This window comes from Nerophis ophidion, linkage group LG07 (assembly GCF_033978795.1).
Source record: "Nerophis ophidion isolate RoL-2023_Sa linkage group LG07, RoL_Noph_v1.0, whole genome shotgun sequence".
Lineage (NCBI taxonomy): Eukaryota > Metazoa > Chordata > Actinopteri > Syngnathiformes > Syngnathidae > Nerophis > Nerophis ophidion.
Genome location: NC_084617.1, coordinates 27,127,536 through 27,142,741, shown reverse-complemented (window position 1 = coordinate 27,142,741; position 15,206 = coordinate 27,127,536). Strand labels below are relative to the sequence as shown.

General features: G+C 44.7%; 2 protein-coding genes across 2 annotated transcripts in view; both read left to right on the top strand.

Annotated features, from left to right (window-relative positions):
* Positions 1-15,206, top strand: part of cacna1ha (calcium channel, voltage-dependent, T type, alpha 1H subunit a) — a 174,708-nt gene that overhangs the window by 42,282 nt on the left and 117,220 nt on the right. Inside the window, exons 7-8 of the mRNA XM_061905837.1 lie at positions 1,842-2,080; positions 7,631-8,151. Coding sequence (XP_061761821.1) covers positions 1,842-2,080; positions 7,631-8,151 — 760 coding nt within the window. The remainder of the gene's footprint in view (positions 1-1,841; positions 2,081-7,630; positions 8,152-15,206) is intronic.
* LOC133556172 (proteoglycan 4-like) lies at positions 2,154-6,791 on the top strand. Its single transcript, XM_061905838.1, has 2 exons — positions 2,154-4,190; positions 4,482-6,791. The coding sequence occupies exons 1-2, from the start codon at positions 3,743-3,745 to the stop codon at positions 6,377-6,379; spliced, it is 2,346 nt and encodes a 781-aa protein (XP_061761822.1). The 5' UTR covers positions 2,154-3,742; the 3' UTR covers positions 6,380-6,791.

Sequence of the window (15,206 nt, the reverse complement as noted above, 5' to 3'; positions counted from 1 at the left end):
TTCATTATGCTTTTTATGACAGTATTTTTTTTTTTTTCCATCAACTGCCTGGAAGAAGGTTGACAATGAGGTAATGTTGCTCACGTCGCCATGACAACAAGATAAGCGACGTCCAAACGTTGTTACAGAGCTCCTAGGTCAGGCTTTTTGAAGGATAACATCAGTTTAAAAAAAAAAAAATGTTTTGCCCATCGTCCACACACCTTATATTCTAAACAGTAAACAACTGCTAGTAAGAGGCGGGTAACAATGCGGGGCTGTTCTGCCTTGAAAGCCCTCTAAAATGCATCCAGAAACCTGTATTATTTACAGTACTTTGGCCATTTTATGCATTACCATAATTGGGGATGGGTAGTGAATCTAGTACTTTTTTGGAACACATAAAATCTAACGGCGCCACGTCCTGACCCAGTGCTCTTTGCACTTGGCGATCACTCCAGCAGCACTGAGAGTACTCATCTGAAGGTATCGTTTAAACAATACCTCCACAGGGGTGTCCAGAAAAAAGTCACAAGTTCAACAAGGCAAATTAATCTTCAAAAATCACACAGTTTCTGAACGGTACATTTCTGCTGCCACCTGGTGGAAAATGTGAGTAAATCAGATCGATGACCCATGAAATTGATGTGAAATTAAAGCACCTATATGACACAACCCAAACACCCTTCCCAAGTCATGGTGCAAAAAAAAAAATAAAATAAATGCAACGCACATAAAGGTCAACACACATGGTCACACAGGACAACCTGTGTTTTTAATTTTCCTGAAGGAACTCTCCTGAAGGAATCAATAAAGTACTATCTATCTAGTACTATCTATCTGAACTTTGTGGATATTATGAAAAAAAAAAAAGTCCAATCCCCATGAACATGTTCTAAATTACACCCATTACATCCATTACTATGCATGATGGGAAACATGCAAAACACTCTCTCCGCATGTTTACATGTTTGGCACATTTAAGATGCTTGATATTTATGGTTGATAACAAACTTTTAAGGAGGTTGCTACGGAAGTAAACAAGGTAGAAGTTCAACTTTTACATATTATATATATAATATACAATATCCAATTATAATCAGTATATGTATATATGTATATGTACTGTATATATGTATTTATATTAATATGTATATAGATGTATATATGTATGTATGTATATACTGTATATATGTATATATACACGTTAGGTCAAGAAAAAACACAGGCTATTTCATCCCTATAAGCCTGTTTTGAAGGTTTCCTTTCTCTTCAGGGGATTTTAGGCTTGTAGGGATGAAATAGCCTCTGTGTTTTTTCCTGACCTAACGCATATTCCGTATATCAAGCACTGTGTAACAGATAAACCACAGAAACCTAGACTATATATGTCTATGTATATATACACAAATAATATGTATGTATTACGTCATGATAGTTGAATGAATGTATGGATAAGTGTGGAGATTGTTTTGTTCTGACTTTTTTCATGGTGAATGGACATTTTTTTTAATAATATCCACAAATTGTGATATATTGTGTCAAGTGTGACCATGTCTTGTCAAGATATTTTTTTTGCACCTTGACTAGGGAAGGTTGTTTGCATTGGGTCGAATAAGTTATTGCTGCGCTCGTGTTTGTTCAAAGCATAGACCTGATAAAATTGCTTTTTTGTGGTTGCAAGGTAGCAACATGCTAACTGACTTTCTAAAATGAATTGACAACTCTCGTGGGCCATAGTTTCGACATACTGCTTTATGTACACCTTATTGTTTTTTTTCTTTACGTTCAGTTTCCAGATAGCATTTTAGCTTTATTTGCTTCTCACCGAGCCTCTTCTTCATCTCCACGTCGCCGACCAGGTGGGCTCCTTCTTCATGATCAACTTGTGCCTGGTGGTCATCGCCACCCAGTTCTCCGAGACCAAGCAGCGCGAGAACGCCCTGATGCGGGAGCAGCGCGCTCGCTACATGTCCAACGACTCCACGCTGGCCAGCTACAGCGAGCCGGGCTCGTGCTACGAGGAGATGCTGCGCTACATCAGTCACCTGTATCGCAAGCTCACGCGCCGGGTGCAGAGGGTGTACTCCGGCTGGCACAGGTCAGATATAAGCTTTCGGAAAGGTGTGCTCCTATAAAATGCATTTTAAAAATCCCGAAAGATTTGTGTTTGAGGATATTGATAGCGATGGACTAGAAAAAAAAGAAAAGAAAAGAAAGTTAAAAAAAAAACGCGATTGGGACGGATTCCGATGTTTTTAGACACATTTACTAGGATAATTCTGGGAAATCCCTTATCCTTCTATTGTGTTGCTAGTGTTTTAGTGAGTTAAATAGTACCTGATAGGCGGAAGGGTGTCTCCACGGGTGTGTTGACGCGCAGTGTCTCAGGGGAGTCGACGGCAGCTTCATGGACGACACAAGCTCAGCTTTTCTCCGGTAAGAAGCGACTTTTTAACCACAATTTTCTCACCGAAACCTGCTGGTTGACATTCCGTCTTGATTCATGCTCGCTTGACCGCGCTCTGATCCATAGTAACGTTTCACCTCCAGGAATTTTAAACAAGGAATCACCGTGTGTTTGTGTGGCTAGAGGCTAAAACTTCCCAACTCCATCTTTCTACTGTGACTTCTCCAATATTAATTGAACAAATTGCAAAAGATTTAGCAACACAGATATCTAAAATACTGTGTAATTGTGCCGTTAAAGCAGACTACATTTAGCTGTGTGTGTGTGCAGCGTTTATACTTCCTAAAAACCCGTGACGTCTTGCGTACACGTCATCATTATACGACGTTTCCAGGACGAAACTCATGGGAAATTTAAAATTGTAATTTAATTAACTAAAAAGTCCGTATTGGCATGTGTTGCAATGTTAATATTTCATCATTGGGTTTCAGTAGGCCTTTAAGAAAGAGGTAAATTAAAAAAGAAAGAAAATGAAAAAGAGGTAAATGAAAAAAGGTGGACAAAACTAAAAAGGGGGGTAAATGAAAAAAAAATTGTGTGTAATGAAAACGTGGGAAATTAAAAATAACGTTGAAAAAAAAAAGAAAAAAGAGGGAAACATTTAAGAAAGGGGTTGAATTAAAAAAGAGAAAATTAAAAAAGTGGGAGATTAAAAAAGTGGACAAAAAGGGGGAAGGGAATTAGGAAAGGGGAAAATAAAAAAGAGAAAATTAAAAAGGGGGAAATTAAAAAAGGTGGAAAAATTTTAAAAATGGGGTGAAATGAAAACAGTGAAAAGGAAAATGTTGTGATCCGGCTTCCGGATCACACATCTCTAGCATGTTTGTCTTTTTTTGTATTGTCCTACTATGTTTTGATCATGTTTTGGACTCTACCGATCCCGTTTGTTAGCGCACTTCCTTGTTTTGTATTGTCACCATGGCAACATAAGTATGCCTCCTGCACGGACTCATTACGCACACCTGTTTTGAATTATTTGTGTTGTATTTAAGACCACCTGCTACCTTAGTTCCTCCTGGCTGTTTTGTTTGCTACTTGCAACACGCACGTTGGTTCTTATTTTTGTAATCACTATTGCTAAGTCTCGCCTTAGCTTTGCGTGCGCTCTGCACCTCTATTCCTGTACTCTGCTCTCGTTGCTAATTATTAGCATAGCTCTCCGTGCATTCGGCACGCCTTTTCTTTGCATTTTGTACCAGTATTATTTTTGTTTTTGTATTAAATCTAATCTTACCTGCAACTCCTGCCTGTCCTGGTCCTCTTGCATCCCTGGGGTAGCAACACGCATCCATTATGCCTCGCCATCGTGTCAGAAAACAGCCAGCACAACGCCGCCTCGCAGTGGACCACCAAAAGTCTTCCCTTCGCCAAGCCGCGAAGACTTTTTCCCCGGACAGCAGCGCGCAGACAACAGCCCAGTACTCTTCCCTGAGGTTTGGAAGTTTTGTTTTTTCTCCATATTCCAACCACTCTTCCGACTGGGCTGTAAGGCCAGGGCATACCTCCGGCCCACCGGTCCATCACGGTGACGTCATTTCGTCAACGCCCCCTGGTGACTCAATACCACCCCCTGTCGATGATATTTTTTCTGAGGATTTTTATATTGTTGAGTCTTATTCTCAACCTGTTTCAAATATTGACTATGATTTTTTGGACTCTATAGACACAACTAAGTTCTATACAGATGTTATTTCTAGATGCAAACTAAGGCAACATGAGCTACCTACTTTTCTTCCTCCACCTCTTAAGCCCCGTTCCCCGCCCAAGTCTGGGTTTTTTTCTCCTTTTTCAAAAGGACACGTTGGTCAACTTAAAGGGGAGGAGTCTGCCCACCTCCAAACCTCACACCACCCTCCCTTAAGGTCAGTCCCTGACCATAGGGAACGGGTCTGGGATCCCCGTCTGGAGGGAGGGGCTAAGGCCTATAGCTTTGGTGGGGAAGTAGCTCAGATGCTAACTGTCAAACCGCAGCCTCCTATGAGGCCACCTCCACCGATATTCCGCTTAGCTCCTCCTAGTAGACCTCCTCCACCTGTGTTTCCCCCGGTCAAGCCACTAAGGCCACCTAGACCTCCTCCACCGACTTTTCGACTCGCTAGTCCACTACCTCCAGTGCGCCCTCCACCACCGGTGTTCAAGCCTAGTCCCAGTCCTGGTCCGACTTCTGGCCAACATTGTAGATCAACTCGTAGACTGAGTCGTAGTCCGAGTCCTAGCCCAAGTCCTTGTTCAAGTCATTCTCTTAATGGTAGTCCAAGTCCCGGTCCCAGTTACGTACCTTCGTGTAGTCTTGATCGTAGTCCTTGTCCTAATTCCCCTCGTGGTCTTAGTCCTCACAGTAACCCTAGTCCTTGCCCAAATTCTTGTCCGAGCCCCAGTGTCACTGTAAGTCCTGGTCCTTGCCCAAGTCCTTATAAAAGCACTAGTTTGATTGTAAGTACTGGTCCTCACACAAGTCCTTGCCCAAGTCCTAGTGTTAGTCTAAATCCTCATAGTAGTCCTAGTCCTCCTCTCTGCCAGTCTCTTAGTGCTCCTCGGCTGACGCCGACACCTGCTCCTCGGCTGACGCCGACTCCTGCTCCTCGGCTGACGCCGACTCCTGCTCCTCGGCTGACGCCGACTCCTGCTCCTCGGCTGAAGCCGACTCCTGCTCCTCGGCTGAAGCCGACACCTGCTCCTCGGCTGAAGCCGACACCTGCTCCCAGTCTGGTTCTCACACCAGCTCCCAGTCTGGTTCTCACACCAGCTCCCAGTCTGGTTCTCACACCAGCTCCCAGTCTGGTTCTCACACCAGCTCCCAGTCTGGTTCTCACACCAGCTCCCAGTCTGGTTCTCACACCAGCTCCCAGTCTGGTTCTCACACCAGCACAAACTCCCAGTCTGGTTCTCACACCAGCACAAACTCCAAGGCTGGAGCCCACTCCGGTACCAGCACCACGACAGGTACCGGTGCCAGCTCCGTGCCGCCAAGCACCGGTGCCAGCTCCGTGCCGCCAAGCACCGCCGACGACGGGGCTGGAGCCCACACCAGCGCCGACGACGGGGCTGGAGCCCACACCAGCGCCGACGACGGGGCTGGAGCCCACACCAGCGCCGACGACGGGGCTGGAGCCCACACCAGCGCCGACGACGGGGCTGGAGCCCACACCAGCGCCGACGACGGGGCTGGAGCCCACACCAGCGCCGACGACGGGGCTGGAGCCCACACCAGCGCCGACGACGGGGCTGGAGCCCACACCAGCACCACCGACGACTCCTGCGGCTCCCAGGCCGCCTCCGACGACTCCTGCGGCTCCCAGGCCGCCTCCGACGACTCCTGCGGCTCCCAGGCCGCCTCCGACGACTCCTGCGGCTCCCAGGCCGCCTCCGACGACTCCTGCGGCTCCCAGGCCGCCTCCGACGACTCCTGCGGCTCCCAGGCCGCCTCCGACGACTCCTGCGGCTGCAGCACCCGCATCATCCTCGCCAGCTGCACTCGGGCCTGCTTTGGCTGCAGTCCCCGCACCCTCGTCTGCTGCTTCCAAGCCTGCTGGGATTTCGGTGCTGAGGCGTCGTCCACCACGTCGACCACGGGCGTGGCCTCTGCGAGGTCATCCTCCTCGCCAGATACTCCCTCCTCCATGTCGGCCACGGATGTGGCCGTGCCCGGGTCGTCCGCCTCGCCGGGCACCTCATCCTGCGAGGCGGCCACTAATGTGGCCTTTTCGAGGTCGCCCGCCAAAACTTTTTCGGCAGCAGCGTTCCACCCGCCGCCGCCACATGATGTGTCCTCGGTGGATTCGGGGACATGCGATCTGGCGACCCTCCACCGTGGACTCCTTCCGCCCTCCCTTCGTTTGTGAACTTTCTGGTTTTGGGAGGGGGTTCTCTTTATTGCAGTTTTTTGGGGGCATCTGGGATCTGCCCCTTAAGGGGGGGGTAATGTTGTGATCCGGCTTCCGGATCACACATCTCTAGCATGTTTGTCTTTTTTGTATTGTCCTACTATGTTTTGATCATGTTTTGGACTCTACCGATCCCGTTTGTTAGCGCACTTCCTTGTTTTGTATTGTCACCATGGCAACATAAGTATGCCTCCTGCACGGACTCATTACGCACACCTGTTTTGAATTATTTGTGTTGTATTTAAGACCACCTGCTACCTTAGTTCCTCCTGGCTGTTTTGTTTGCTACTTGCAACACGCACGTTGGTTCTTATTTTTGTAATCACTATTGCTAAGTCTCGCCTTAGCTTTGCGTGCGCTCTGCACCTCTATTCCTGTACTCTGCTCTCGTTGCTAATTATTAGCATAGCTCTCCGTGCATTCGGCACGCCTTTTCTTTGCATTTTGTACCAGTATTATTTTTGTTTTTGTATTAAATCTAATCTTACCTGCAACTCCTGCCTGTCCTGGTCCTCTTGCATCCCTGGGGTAGCAACACGCATCCATTATGCCTCGCCATCGTGTCAGAAAAAAGGGGAACACCTTAAAAAAAGTTAAAAAAGAGAGAGAAATGTAAGAAAGGGGGTAAATAAAAAAGAGAATATAAAAAGGGGGAAAATGAAAAAAATGGAGTGAAATGGAAAAAGGGTAAACATGAAAAAAGGAGGAATTGAAAAAAGGGGACCTACTTAAAAAAGTGGGGCAATTCAAAAAGGTGGAAATGAAAAGGGGGAAAATGAAAAAGAGGAAAAAGGAAAACGAATGGGGTGGAGGGATGTGGTGAAATATGGATACAAATGTGAAAAATGACATTAAGGGGATACATGGAAAAAAGGGGGACGTGAAAAAAAGGAAACAATGAAAAAAAGGTGGAAAATAAATCAACAAAAAACCTCAGCAAAAATATTGGAAAAAATACACAAAAGAGGGAGAAAAGAAGAATATCTATTAAAATTTTTGCACTGCATGTAACATCCACAGTTAAAATAAAGGAGCATGTGGCGTCAAAATAAATGGAGTGATTAATTTGTGTTCATACACATTTAAGGCAATACTTTTTTTGCCATCAATCACACGAGTTGACTTGTTTTTTTTCGACATTCCTAATTATAATTATTATCAATGTTTGGAAATGAAAAGTCTTCACACCACTTGAGATGATTGTGTTCAAAAAACAAAGAAAATGATCCTCCAACATCTCTCAATGAAAGGTATTTGTGTTCTGTGTCGGTGACCATTTTTGTGTTCCTCCCCCCAGTAAACGTCGTAAAAAGGTGAACCCTAACGGCAGTGGCGGAGGCGGCACCGCTGGAGGTAACGGACACGGCCCCGGCTCCAGCAGAGGCCCAGGTAGCGCTCGGTGGCTGAGACCCATCCACAACCTGTTGCAACACCATCAGCACCACCACTGCCGGCTCAGCAACGGCGGGCAGCACACCATGGCCGCCACCAGCGCCGAACACTCGGACACAGAAGGAGTCGCCGGAGGAGCGGAGGAGCTGGAGATGAAGTCGCTCCCTGTCGGTCAAAGGAGTTCTAACGGGAACAGCGGCGGTCAGTCGGTGGTCAGCCAAGGCATGGGGGCCTTGCTGAGGAGACTGAACGGCGGCATGAACTACCCCACCATCCTGCCGTCCTTCGTCTGCAGCTACAGCAGCAAGACGCCGCCGCCTCACTCCCAGCAGGGGGGCCACAGTCCGGAGCCGCATCCGCCGAACCACCCCGCGTCGGAACACGCCGACAAACTGACCAAGCTCTACCAGCTCGTAGGACAACACAGTAAGAAGCCACTCCCACAAACATGGCAGAATCACACCAGGGCAGTTTGAAGCGGAATGTACTTTAGGGATGGCCTTCGCAGGAAACCAGGTCTTACATTGCCCGTTCACACGGAACCATCCACATCTTTAAACGTTTCTTCCAGCACCTAACTGTATCGCCTAAAACCGAGTGGCTCCCCTCTGTCGATAATTTTCCAGTGCAGCTAATAAATGATAAATACTATTATTATTAGGGACCGAATGTCCCTTTGGGACAGAGGACCCTATTGTATTTCTAAGGTTTTATTATTATTATACCACCGCCTCTTTGAGCTGTAATTTGACCCCCTTAATATGCTTCAAAACTCACCAAATTTGACACACAAATCAGGACTGGCGAAAATTGCGATCTAATCAAAAAATTCAAAATTGTGCTCTAGCGTCCCCTAAGAAAAAACACAGACAAAACTGCATGTAACTTGCGTTAGGAATGTCGTAGAGACATAAAACAAAAACCTCTATGTAGGTCTGACATAGACCTAGATTTCATACACTGACCTCCTTCTGAAAAAATCAACAAAAAGTTGGCAAAAATCTCTATAAAACAAAAGTTTCCTAAAACATTTAATTTTTGCCTATTTGAGTTTTAATTTGACCCCTTTAAAATGCTTCAAAACTCACCAAACTGGACACACACATCAGGATTGGCGAAAATTGCGATCTAATAAAAAACCAAAACCCAAAACTCAAAATTGCGCTCTAGCACCCCCTAGGAATAAAACACAGACCAAACTGCTTCTAGGAAGAAAGCACAGACAAAACTGCTTCATTAATTTACATTCTTCAGCCAAAATCAACAGGAAGTTGGCAAATACTCCTTCAAAACAAAAGTTTGGAAAAACCTGTCACCTTTTTTCAAACATTATCTCCTCTGAGCGTGTTTGTTGAGTTGGCTTCAAACTCGCACAGGAAAGAGATTGAACCCTTCTGATTAAAATTTGCGCAAAGAGTTTTTCTAACTGCTTCGGGTTTGATTTTACGAGCCTTCCAAGAACCGCTCGCTGATGCTGTAGCGCTGATGCTGCTGCACTGATGCTGCTGCGCTGCTGCCGTCTCAAGATGGCCTCTTAAAAGCAGGAAGCACCAGCGTGACCACACAATGCAGAGAAGTTAGGTACTGTGCGGGTAAAGATATGTTGACTGGGTGAAAGAAGGAGGCACAGGTTTGACACCAGGATACAGAGAAGGTAGGTAACGCGCAGGTAAAGATATGTTATCCGGGTGATGGCAGGAAGCACCAGTGTGTATGGGTGAAAGAAAGAAGCACTAGTGTGACCCCAAGATTTAGGAAAGGTAGGTAACGTGCAGGTAAAGATATGTTGAATGGGTAAAGGCAGGAAACACCAGCAAAAGTCAGTCCTGTCCATCGCTGATTGCAGCTTTAATTATTATTATTATTTATTTATTTATTTAATTATTTATTTATTTATTTATATTAAATCAACATAAAAAACACAAGATACACTTATAATTAGAAAATGTTCTTTATTTATCTATCTTATTTTTTTTTTTTAAAGGATCTTATCTTCACCAGACCAAGTTGTCAATAAAATTAGATTGTTTAAAGAGTTCTTAAAACCAGGTCCAGTCCAGATTATGTCCAGGTCGGGCTCAGCAACACACACCTTCATTTACAGTGGGGCAAAAAAGTATTTAGTCAGCCACCGATTGTGCAAGTTCTCCCACTTAAAATGATGACACAGGTCTGTAATTTTCATCATAGTAGGTATGGTGTTCTTGGGATGCAACTAAGTATTCTTCTTCCTCCAAACGCGACGAGTTGAGTTTATACAGAAATGGATACACGGATGATACAGCAGAGGATTGGGAGAATGTCATGTGGTCAGATGAAACCAAAATAGAACTTTTTGGTATAAACTCAACTTGTCGTGTTTGGAGGAAGAAGAATACTGAGTTGCATCCCAAGAACACCATACCTACTGTGAAACATGGGGGTGGAAACATCATGCTTTGGGGCTGTTTTTCTGCTAAGGGGACAGGACGATTGATCCGTGTTAAGGAAAGTATGAATGGGGCCATGTATTGTGAGATTTTGAGCCAAAACCTCCTTCCATCAGTGAGAGCTTTAAATGGTTGACCAAATACTTATTTTCCACCATAATTTACAAATAAATTCTTTGAAATTCCGACAATGTAAATTCCTGCATTTTTTTTTTCACATTCTGTCTCTCACAGTTGAAGTGTACCTATGATGAAAATTACAGACCTCTGTCATCATTTTAAGTGGGAGAACTTGCACAATCGGTGGCTGACTAAATACTTTTTTTGCCCCACTGTATATACACTCAAATTAGGGAACGCAACAACAGATTGAATATAATCTATAAACAAAATTACATTTTCAAAATAAGCCTTTGAGGACTTCCCATTTTTTTTAATATTATTGTTAATATCACCACTGGAGTATGATGCTAAACATGTTACACAGAGAAAGCTACTAGTGAAGATATCTGCTGAACGAGCTTGAAACTACACAAGAACCAAGGGCTTGGTAAAGTTAAGAAGTTTGGATGGAAGCGGAAGAAATCAAGCAAATACTAAAAAGTGGATTAATTAAGAGATAGAGCGGGGATGACGTGGCAACAGTTGTTAGGCTGCCCAGTTGCTGCCCAGCGACCTCCGCCAAGGGCAATCCTAAGGATGGGTAGCGAATCCGGTACTTTTTTGGCACCGACTAATTCACGTAAAATCCAATCAGGCCATGTTACGAGTGACAACTCAGCTTCCCCTTCGCACTGCTTCGGCACTTGGGGATCACTCCAGCAGCACTGAGAGCGGACTCAGCCAAACTCCCTGGAGGCAATGTTACTATTTTCAATGCCTACAAAGAAGTTAAAGTTAAAGTACCAATGATTGTCACACACACTAGATGTGGTGAAATTTGTCCTCTGCATTTGACCCATCCCCTTGTTCACCCCCTGGGAGGTGTGGGTAGCAGTGGGCAGCAGCGGTGCCGCGCCCGGGAACCACTTTTTGGTTGATTTATCAATCAATCAATCAATCAATGTTTACTTATATAGCCCTAAATCACTAGTGTCTCAAAGGGCTGCACAAACCACTACGACATCCTCGGTAGGCCCACATAAGGGCAAGGAAAACTCACACCCAGTGGGACATCGGTGACAATAATGACCCAGTGGGACGTCGGTGACAATGATGACTATGAGAACATGATACTGTGATACTGATGATACTGATGACTATGAGAACATATGAGAACATGATACTGTGAAAGATCAATCCATAATGGATCCAACACAGTCGCGAGAGTCCAGTCCAAAGCGGATCCAACACAGCAGCGAGAGTCCCGTTCACAGCGGAGCCAGTAGGAAACCATCCCAAGCGGAGGCTGATCAGCAGCGCAGAGATGTCCCCAGCCGATACACAGGCGAGCAGTACATGGCCACCGGATCGGACCGGACTCCCTCCACAAAGGAGAGTGGGACATAGAAGAAAAAGAAGAGAAACGGCAGATCAACTGGTCTAAAAAGGGAGTCTATTTAAAGGCTAGAGTATACAAATGAGTTTTAAGGTGAGACTTAAATGCTTCTACTGAGGTGGCATCTCGAACTGTTACCGGGAGGGCATTCCAGAGTACTGGAGCCCGAAATGAAAAAGCTCTACAGCCCGCAGACTTTTTTTGGGCTTTGGGGATCACTAATAAGCCGGAGTCCTTTGAACGCAGATTTCTTGCCGGGACATATGGTACAATACAATCGGCAAGATAGGATGGAGCTAGACCGTGTAGTATTTTATACGTAAGTAGTAAAACCTTAAAGTCACATCTTAAGTGCACAGGAAGCCAGTGCAGGTGAGCCAGTACAGGCGTAATGTGATCAAACTTTCTTGTTCTTGTCAAAAGTCTAGCAGCCGCATTTTGTACCAACTGTAATCTTTTAATGCTAGACATGGGGAGACCCGAAAATAATACGTTACAGTAGTCGAGGCGAGACGTAACAAACGCATGGATAATGATCTCAGCGTCTTTAGTGGACAGAATGGAGCGAATTTTAGCGATATTGCGGAGATGAAAGAAGGCCGTTTTAGTAACGCTTTTAATGTGTGCCTCAAAGGAGAGAGTTGGGTCGAAGATAATACCCAGATTCTTTACCGTGTCGTCTTGTTTAATTGTTTGGTTGTCAAATGTTAGAGTTGTATTATTAAATAGGGTTCGGTGTCTAGCAGGACCGATAATCAGCATTTCCGTTCTTTTGGCGTTGAGTTGCAAAAAGTTAGCGGACATCCATTGTTTAATTTCATTAAGACACGCCTCCAGCTGACTACAATCCGGCATGTTGGTCAGCTTTAGGGGCATGTAGAGTTGGGTGTCATCAGCATAACAGTGAAAGCTAACACCGTATTTGCGTATGATGTCACCTAGCGGCAGCATGTAGATGCTGAAGAGTGCAGGGCCAAGGACCGAACCCTGGGGAACTCCACACGTTCCCTTAACGTAGTCCGAGGTTACATTGTTATGGGAGACACACTGCATCCTATCAGTAAGATAAGAGTTAAACCAAGACAGGGCTAAGTCTGACATACCAATTCGTGTTTTGATACGTTCTAATAAAATATTATGATCGACAGTATCGAAAGCAGCGCTAAGATCGAGGAGCAGCAACATAGAGGACGCATCAGAATCCATCGTTAGCAATAGATCATTAGTCATTTTTGCGAGGGCTGTCTCCGTCGAGTGATTTGCCCTGAAACCGGATTGAAAGGTTTCACATAGATTGTTAGACGCTAAGTGTTCATTTAACTGCTCCGCAACAATTTTTTCGAGGATTTTTGAAATAAAGGGAAGGTGAGACACCGGTCGGTAGTTTAGCATGAGGTCAGGATCGAGGTTAGGTCTTTTAAGAAGAGGATGAATAACCGCTTTTTTGAATGCTAGGGGAACAGTGCCCGAGGAAAGTGATAAGTTTACAATATTTAGCACTGATGGACCTAATAATACAAAGAGCTCCTTGATCAGTTTCCCAGTAAGAGGGTCAAGTAAACATGTTGTTTGTTTTATTCCATTTACACGTTGTAACAATTCCTCTAATGTTATTTCCTCAAAACGAGAGAAACTATTTTGGAGGGCAGTATCCGCCGTATATACAATCGTGTCAGAGTTAATAGAACCCCGTTGTAGCTGGGACGCATTGTCTTTAATCTCCTTTCTAATGACTTCAATTTTCTTACTAAAGAATTGCATAAAGTCATCAGCTGAGTGGGTGGAGCTACTGGAAGGAGTCCCTTGTTGGGTTAGCGATGCTACCGTACTAAACAAAAATTTAAGATCGTTTTTATTACGGTGGATGAGATTTGAGTAATAATTAGCTTTAGCTAAGGTAAGCATGCGTTTATAAGTTATTAAACCATCACTCCATGCTTGATGGTGCACCTCAAGTTTAGTCGTGCGCCATTTGCGTTCCAGCTTTCTGCATAATAATTTCTGAGCTCTAGTTTCTTCTGTAAACCACGGGGTGCGCTTTTTTGGAGCCTTTTTTAACTTTAGCGGTGCTATGTTATCAATGGTTTCGCGCAGGGCGTCGTTAAAGTTGTTAGTGAGGTTATCAATAGAGCCCACATAATTTGGGAATGGTGCCATCACCGAGGGCAGTAGGTCAGCAAGAGTTGTCGTTGTGGCCGTATTAATGTTGCGGCTGCTATAGCAGTTATTATTATTATTAGTTTGACGAACATGCGTCTGAACCTCGAATTTTATAAGGTAATGATCGGACAATACTTTAGTATACGGGAGTATCGTAACTTTGGAAGCGGTGATACCCCTGACAAGCACTAGGTCTATCGTATTACCGTTGCGATGCGTGGGTTCATTTATTATTTGTGTGAGACCACAGCTATCAATTATAGTCTGGAGCGCTACGCACGGTGGGTCCGATGGGGTATTCATATGGATATTAAAGTCCCTCATTATGATTATATTATCGGCGTGTGTCACTAGATCAGCAAGGAACTCTGAGAATTCATTGATAAAGTCCGAATAGGGCCCTGGGGGGCGGTAGATAACAGCCAGGTGTAGAGGCAGCAGTGTGACAGACCTCATAGTAAGCACCTCAAACGATTTATATTTATTATTTATGTTAGGACTAAGGTTAAAGTTTTCGTTGTATATTAGTGCGACCCCCCCACCCCTTTTAAGCGGACGGGCAATATGCGCATGTGTAAAGTTAGGAGGACATACCTCATTTAGCGCAAAAAAGTCGTTTGGTTTAAGCCAGGTTTCACTGAGACCGATGACGTTAAGATTGTTGTCTCTGATGATATCATTAACTAACAACGTTTTGGGAGACAATGATCTTATGTTTAAAAAACCTATATTATAGGTAGTGGGCTGTTTTAGGGAATTTTTGATCAAATTATCCGTAGTAGCAATATTAATAATGTTGTGTTTATTATGCCCAGTGCATTCAGTATAATTACGACCATATCTAGGAATTGATACGACGGGAATGTTCCGATTGTTTTTTATTGTTGCTTTGATAAACTGCACGCATCATGGTTAGCCTCCTCAGTAACGGGGATTTTCCGATTGTTTGTTTGTTGCTTTGATAAACTGCACACATCATAGTTTGCCACCTCGGTAAAACACATGTCCAACTCTGAAACACTCAAAGCAGAAAAAACTTGTTCTAATTTAACTGACTCCTCACCAAGACCAGTAGTCTCGCATCTTTCATCTAAATCCGTCTTCAGGATGGAGGGAAGTGGTGTTCTGTGGGGATTAGCCTTCTGCTTTGTTTTAAGCCCCGCTCGGCATCCGCGTTTCCGATCACACCGCTGGCGTCTGTTCCGTAGACGGCCCCCGCTGCTAATAGACTCCCCTGCTTCACAGGCCGCTGGATGTAGCCGCCGAAGTATTCCCATGCTAGTTAGCATGTTTAGCACGCACGCGTCTATCAGTCCAAAACGGCCCGATACGTCCATATCCAGAAGTGTCTGGCGGTCGTACGTGATCACGGAGTGACCACGATGCGAGCCAGC